An 8273-nucleotide genomic window follows, 5' to 3' on the forward strand; every position below is an offset into this window, starting at 1 on the left:
CTTTTCAGACACTCCTTATTTTTACTGTATCAAAAAAATGTATCAAAACTACACACCACTTTATCAAATCGAATATTGAGTTTTGTGAATCGTCACACTCCTATTAATTTTTGAATTTTATTTATATCCATTTGTAAGAGGGAGAAATTTGAAGAGTAACAGCTGATGTATATCAAAACACTTTTTTATGTCTCTAATAAAAGAGATATTAGTTACAACAAGTTTAATGTATAAACTCCTTTACCTTAATTACTCACTTTTATCCAAAAGGCCAAGTCTAACTGCATTAATGTTGTGAAAGCTGGTTTGGGTCCATCATTACAGGTGCAATCAGGAAGCAAGAATAATGAAATTCCAGGTGGACTAAAAGGAAGAAACCAAACAGGTCTGAAGGTACAGCCCTAAAATGCTGGCTATCCCTCCCATTCCAGCTTTTGTTAAAGCATTTCTAAAGTTGTGGAATCACTCCTCGCCAAACCAGTTGAGCCAGTCTGTTGTAGCACATTGGTATCATCTAGATAACCATCAGCGGGGTGTTATGTGGGTGGCAACGCAACTTTTTCCTGAGTGAAAGAGCTGGAGCTACTGCTACTACAGCTTTACAGTAAATGCTGCTAAGCTGCTAGCTGAGCGCGGACACGCCCTGTCCTCACAGATACAGAGAGAGAGACACACTTGAACCTGAGCGAGGTGAGGCGCGTGACGTCACTCCCACATCATCTCGGCGTTAGTGAAAGGAAAGGCAGAGAATACGAGCCTGTAAAGACGTACAGAAAGTGTATTTATAGCTGTACGCGTGGAGACCTGAAGCTGAGGCTGTCCGGAAAGCTGCTTTATCTCGATTCTGTCACTTGTATTTACCGCTGACAGGTCACTGAAAAATGCTTCGGTGTCTTTCCGGAGCCTGGTGTATGCGTGTGATTGAAGGGAACAAATCGACGTGGTATTTTGTCCTGCTGGTGCTCGTGTATGTTGCGTACCTGGTTTTCGGCGCTGTCGTGTTCTCCTTGGTGGAATCGCCGTATGAGGACTTACTGCGAGAGGACCTCGGCGCTCTGAAAAGGCAGTTTCTCCAGGACAATGAGTGTCTGTCTGAGGAGAGACTGGAGGAATTTTTGGCTAAAGCGCTGGAGGCGAGCAACTACGGAGTCTCAGTGTTGAATAATACCTCAGAAAACTACAACTGGGATTTCACCTCGGCCTTGTTTTTCGCAAGTACAGTCCTCTCCACGACAGGTGAGCCTAAACTTCATCAGCTCGACCTTCTCTGTCTGTCGGTGTTAGACTGAAGTTTTTCCTATCAGACCTGAACAGCCCTTGGCAAGGTTTTGGAGTTAATGTGTTAAGATAACCTTCGCAAGATACATGGTCTTTGTGAAAATACTTAAGACTATTGACGTTACATCAGTGCACAGTACACCACTCAGGCCTCAGTCCTCTCCTCTATTCACCTGAAAAAACAGTGAAAGGACACTAAAGTTAATGGGATTGTGGGCCTGCTCTTCTGTGAGTGAACTGTGTTTCCTGAGGCAAGGAATTCACATAAAACAAAGAAAAACCCTTCCCCCTTATTTATCTTAGCTTAAATGAGAATTCCACGATTTTTTTCTGAATAAGTCTGTACTTTAGATATAAACAGTGTCAATCAGAGTGGTTTGATGTGAAATGGTTCACTGTAGAGAAACTTACAGACTCAGATTTCCTTATAGTGGTGGTGAGAGGAACCAGGGGTTACGATTTCTACAACACAAATATCCATTTTATTTACTATGCAATGCCACCAGTGAACCTACCTGTGCCTTCTGAGATTTTATATGTAATGTTGATGATGGTAAAATAGTGGTAAATCTGAACAAGTAAGGTTTCTTTGGGGACTATTTTGTGCTACAGCACCTTTCATGTTTTCCATGAATGGATTTAAATTCATTGTAAATCCATACATAATCACAAGATTATCATTAAGAAAGTGTGTCAGACATCAGGCAGCATATATTTAGCCATTTCTTGTTATAACTTTCTATGAGGGAGCTTTCAGACATGTGAAACTCTTCAGACATCTGGTTCCTATCACCACCCCTGTGAAGAATTCTGACTCAGCAAGTATCTCTAGAATGGAACATTTCACGTCAGACCACTTGACTTTCTTTTTTCTTTTCCTTTTTTTTCTTTACATCTCAAACATTTAATTATGTAGAATTTTCAAAAAATTGATGAAGTTCCCCTCTAAATATACCCAATAATTAATGTATTCTTAGACAGGTTTATGGCTGCAGTGCTGATTAATGTAGATTTCTGCCTGACCATCAAATTTAAAGGTAAAGTTAGTGAGTTCCCAGTTACATTTAAACCAGACTGGATTGTTTTTTATGTAATCAAGAGGGCATTTGTGTGAAGGTTTAAACACACGCCCATATGACCTCACTGTTTAGTTCATAGTAGTGGTACTGTTTCTGTTCAGACAGGTTTTAGTGTTACAGTCACTGTTTTTAGTGAAAGAGCTTCCTGTTATTTATTTAATACTTAATTTCTGGCCCCTCTTCTGCGTTCATTTAAGCCCAGTAGGATATAATGAGAGCACAATTGATCAGCAGGGAAATCAGGTTCTATCCAGTGCAAGGTCAACTCTCACATGGCTTGCTGATCAATACACTGCCAGGGCATGTGAAGGAGAACTGTTTCTTTCATTATCACAGAATGATTAGCAGTGAGTGCAAGTAAAATGCTAGCAGTGTACAGCTTTGCAGTTGTGTTGAAGGGTGAGTGTAGGACAAGCATGTGGCTGGCATAGTGTTTCCTGGGCTTAGGTAACTTAATCCGGCATAGAGATCAGAGCAGGATCTTCATAAACACACTGTTCTGGCAGCCGCCTAGTTACCTAGCCAGATTTCTTCACACAGATTAGGGTTTGTCTTAGACTTAAGTTTTTTCCCAACCCAGTCCACATTTTTGCTCCGTCTCAGCCCCCAGCATAATTGAACCAGATATTCAGTTCTTGATAACTTCAGGTATGATGGGATCTGGGACAGTCAAAACTCAAGCCCTAGAGGGACACAATCCTACACAGGTTATTGTTTACCCTCTTCTGACACTCTAAATTCAACTGAAGGTCTTGCTAATTAGCCGATGAGTTGAATTGGGAGTGCTTAATGATGTAGAATGCTAAATTATACTATCCTTGAGGACTGGAGTCTGACACACCTGGTGAAGGGGTCAAAGAAGAGTTGGAGAACATTAGTCTAAATCACTTAGATTAGGTCTTGAAGGGGCCATATCCTACAGTTTTCTTGTGTTCCATTTTTTTCCCCAAGGTGCACTTATAATGCTTGTGTGATTTAATGTGCCAAAACAGTCATATTTTCCAACTTGACTGTATATGTTAGAATTGAACAGGATCTTTTTGTTACTCTGTCTTTCAGACTGATATGTGTAAACAGTTTCTGTTCTGGTTGGTTGCTCTGTGTTGTGCGTCATTCAAAAAGCAGTCCGGGCTGATACATTCCTTATGACTTTAGCGTGAATGGGTGCAACTAAACTGCTGTAGGGTGAATAGGCATGTGTTTAAATGTGTTGGTTTTCATGACATCATAAAAACATCTATTTCAGAATGGGCTGTTTTTGCAGCGTAGTTTCACATATGGACTGGACAGTTAACGATATGTTTTGAAACTTTAACAAGGAAAATTCAGTTTTCCATGAAATTTGTGACAGTTGGGACAAATTGGGACAGTACTTGAAATGCTAAAAAGACTGAAAGTAAGAATAGTAAATTCTAATTGACCTGTATTAAGATATAAAAGTACAAAAACACAACATTTGATGTTTTTCCTTATGAACTTTATTTGATGCCTGTAACACATTTCACAAACGTTGGCACAGGAACATGTTTACCACTGTGTTACATCACCTTTCTTTGTAACAACACATAATAATATTTGAGAGACTGAAGACACAGATTTTAAAAAATGTTGAAAGCAGAGGTTTGTGTTTCATAATGTACCACAAATTTTAATTGGGAGACTCATTGGCAGGCAGGCCAGTGCATTAGTCCTTTTCAGGTGAGCTTGAGCCCAGAGAAGTAGGTGGCTTTTATGGACATTGTTGACAAGTGGCTTGTGCTGTATATAGTATAGTCTTAAATTCCCTAGCCTTTGTGATGATATCCATTACAGAAACATGCTGCTTTTTAATGCAGTGCCATCTAAGGTTTGAAGGTTACAGGCATTCAGTTTTCGGCCTTGCTCTTTACGCACAGGAGTCCCTGAGTATTTTGATGATGTTATGCACAATAGAGGTTGAAATACCTAAAATACTATTGAGGAAAATTGTTCTTAATCTTTATTCACTGACACATTTTTGGCAAGGTGGCAGGCTTTGGTGCACCTTTAATACCCAAGAATAATGACATCAACTGTTTGAGATGTTTTCTAAACATTTCACAATGTTTATAGTCTTAATTTGCCTCTGTCCCATCTTTTCTGGAACGTGTTGCAGGCATCAATTTCAAAATGAGCATTTATTCACAAAGAATTAAGCATTAAATATCTTGTCATTTGTACTTTTTCATTTAAATACAAAGGTCATAGTGGATTTACAAATCATCACTGCTTTCTGTTTACATTTGCATTTCACATACTGTCCCAACTTTTTTCCAGATCTCTAAAGCACTGTATTTGATACATGAAATACACAATTGTGTACATAATATAAAAAATGACCTCACTGACTCCATGATTTTCTTTTTGTTGATAGGTTATGGCCACACAGTGCCTCTGTCAGATGAGGGTAAGGCTTTCTGTATCCTGTACTCAGTGGTGGGCATTCCATTCACCCTCCTATTCCTGACAGCAGTGGTGCAGAGGATCATGGTGTTTAGTACTCGCCGGCCTGTGGACTATGTGCAGCGCCGCTGGGCTCTGTCCAAGTCTTTGGTTGCAGGTGTACATGCTGGTGTGCTGGCCATTATTACAATGTCATGCTTCTTCCTCATCCCTGCCATTGTGTTCAGTGTGCTGGAGGAAGACTGGAACTTCCTAGAGTCTTTTTACTTCTGCTTCATCTCACTTAGTACCATCGGCCTGGGCGACTATGTGCCAGGAGAGGGCTACAACCAGAAGTTCAGGCAGCTCTATAAAGTTGGCATAACTGGTAGGTGTGAAATCAGTGTAAAAGGGGTGTAAATCTCTGACCTTTGATTTGTTTAAAATTCTTTAGGAAACAGTTCAGTGCAAGTCTCAGATTTCACTGTGACTCATTTTGCTCATTTTTCTAATGTTTAGAAGATTACACAAATGTGACAAATGTAAGGAAGCTGTTCACACATTGTTCTAATATACACAAAAATGAAACATGTATTTCGTTGCTGTCCAAGAAATAATCTCCAATTTTTTAAGTTTTATTTTGCTACATCATTTGAACACAGCACTGTCCTTTACGTTGTGTAAAAAAATCATGATGAATGCAAAATTACTAGCGATAAAATCTTTTTGCATTAGGTTGCATTTAGAAAGTTTAAAGGTTTAGAACATTTTTGCCTTCTTCCTCAAAGTTACTATTTTGGAGGGCTTTTTTTTGGACAGCAAATAACTTATTACCAGTTAATTTTTTAGCTCAGTTTTGTCAGTCTGTAAGCAGTTAAACTCAACATCTAATATATGATTGTGAATCTGTTAGGAAAAACTTCAAAAAACGTATCCATAAATTGCGCGGTTTCATTAATCGGTTAGAGACTTTTGCATGATGTTTTTTAATGGAAGCTCTTTTGCCTAAATTGTTGGTATTTTTGACAGTGTAGAGTTTATCAGCATTTTATAGGTCCTCGAGCCCTGAGGACAGCTTCATTCTGCTTAATCATACTTTGTCATTTGTTCTAGGTTCCCTTTATCAAGTGAACAGACAAGATCAGTACATCAAAAATAGTTGCTAAACATCAGTGTATGAAATACAGTCGTATCCAAAAAATTTTAATACCCCTAGCCAATTGTTTTGTTGATTTAAGTGAAAATAAGTAAAGACACAGGTCTCACTACCTTTTGCATGATGCATCACAATGCAATACATGCATTTCACACCCCTACAATGTATTAAAGGGATGAAAATGTAAAATTTGTTAAAAACTGGAAAGTGAGTGACTTGTAAGCCAAATACCTGAGCTTTGTGTATCTGTCTTTCCCTTCCAGTCTACCTGCTACTGGGCCTCATTGCCATGCTGGTGGTTTTGGAGACATTCTGTGAGCTTCAGCAGTTGAAGAAACTAAGGAAGATGTTCTATCTAAAGAAAGAGAGAACTGAAGACCGACTGAATATCATAGACCACGATCACCTGTCCTTCTCCTCTGTGTCTGATCAGGCAGCTTCATTCAGAGAGTATAAGACTGATCTCATCACTGACGCCTTCCCCATAGCAGCCAATGATGGGCCTGTGGTCAGATGAGATTCCTTCAGAGCACATAGATTTAGATAGATTTTTAGAGGCAGTGACCAGGTGCTTCCAATCAGTATAGATGTAGACGTAAATACAAAAAAATAAATATCAATATCTTTAAATTTAATTCTTAACAGCAGTGGCAAATAAACTGAGAAATTAGATAACTGTGCTTGAAGTACAGGTTAGACTTAACACCAACATATATAAAAGGGAGCAATGATAATGGTAGTTTTAGTATAATTATCATAGTTGTACATAATTTATTGTAAGGGAAATGAAGGCTTGAAATTGTTTTATTTTTATTATCTGAACAGTTCAAATTGTCCTTGACATTTAAAGCACATGTACTGAACAGTTGCCGGAGATAGTAGAGTATCTTCAGGGATTCTTTGTAATGAACTGTTTAAAAGGGAAGAAAATTGGAAAATGTCACTGAGCAATCACTGACTCACTAAATCATTCCAGGAATGTGAGACTGTAAGTGTACCTCAATCACTTCTTTCCTGTATTACTGTAAATATTATAAACTTATTTCATGTTTACATGAACTGTGCTGCAAGTTGAGTTTAAGTATGCATATACTTTAGTGTGATGAAGTGTGTAAATGAATGTTTATTCAGTGATTTTCTGAGGAAATAGGGACAGGTCCTTACTGACGTTATGCAATAGAGCTGTTTAAATGTGTATTCTTGAAATTGCCTTAAATAGATAATATAAGATATTTAAAATTTAGGTGCAGAACCTTTCAGGACCCTTATATGACTCATTATTTAAACATTTTTATGTTTTGTTCATAGATTGTCAATTGAATTGCCTTAACTGATAATTGATGCATCATGCTATACATGCTGCAGTTAATGTAGTTGTCCACACAAGGACGCTGTTGTGCATTGAATTATAGGGACCTGATTCTTTAAAGGCACACTGGCAGTTTCATTGAAGTGCCATGTTCTCCCACAAAAGAAATGGAAATGACTTTACTGAATCTACAGTGACTAGTGACAAGTGAAAAGCTTTCATCGTGCCAACATCACCAGAGCCCCTGTTTATGATGATCAAGTGGGAAAGGATGATTACGCCTGCTCGAATGTTTTAATCTGTATTGTCAACAGCAATGGAAGGCATAGTACAACCCCTATGAGCAACTTGTGAAGTTTTTACCAACATTAAATAGGTCACTATTTAAACACTGGATTTATTCCAATTTCCTGCTCATGTGCAATCATTACTGATAGCTCATATTCAGTATTTACTGAAATTGTAAGCTTTAAGACATTGTCTTAAAGAATGATAATAAAAAATGACTTTATAATTTTGTGTTTGACAATTTGTCGGTGATTATCTGTACAGACAGAAATATCTGTATGTGAACCCACACTTCAGGGCCTCACTCTCATAACTACATGACTTACATATCCGTAATACTCAATAATTTATAGTACATTTTATAATTAATAACTAAATAATAAACATAGAGTTTAAGGGGTTAAACATGCTAAAATTTAAAACCTTCATTAGTGCAGTAGAATTGCCAATATTGAATCTAGGACTACACTTCAGATGAGGGCACTAGAGCTATAAATAATTTGAATTTCACCAATTTTTCATCTCTGAACTGCTTAAGCTGCACAATCGGTCTGCATTCGTCTCAAGAAAATGCACTTTTCACCCCACTTGGTGCCCCCATGGTTGGAAAAAGCGTTGTTAAAGAGCCCTCCAGAGAGGCAGAAATGAGAGGAAGTGTGCTACTGGATGCCCTTTACATGAGAAAAAACTGACTGAGTGCCCCCTAGGATGCCCCTTCATGCAAGAAATCATGCTGATGTGCCCTCTAGAGCAAGAAAATTCA

The 8273-nt window shown here is 38.2% G+C and overlaps 1 protein-coding gene across 1 annotated transcript; it reads left to right on the forward strand.

Moving 5' to 3' along the window:
• The first annotated feature begins 544 nt into the window (after positions 1-544).
• Positions 545-7739, forward strand: kcnk1a (potassium channel, subfamily K, member 1a). The gene is made up of 3 exons (XM_036572644.1): positions 545-1236; positions 4750-5145; positions 6177-7739. The coding sequence occupies exons 1-3, from the start codon at positions 882-884 to the stop codon at positions 6428-6430; spliced, it is 1005 nt and encodes a 334-aa protein (XP_036428537.1). The 5' UTR covers positions 545-881; the 3' UTR covers positions 6431-7739.
• The last annotated feature ends 534 nt before the right edge of the window (positions 7740-8273 follow it).

This window comes from Colossoma macropomum, unplaced genomic scaffold, assembly GCF_904425465.1.
Source record: "Colossoma macropomum unplaced genomic scaffold, Colossoma_macropomum, whole genome shotgun sequence".
NCBI classification, from domain to species: domain Eukaryota; kingdom Metazoa; phylum Chordata; class Actinopteri; order Characiformes; family Serrasalmidae; genus Colossoma; species Colossoma macropomum.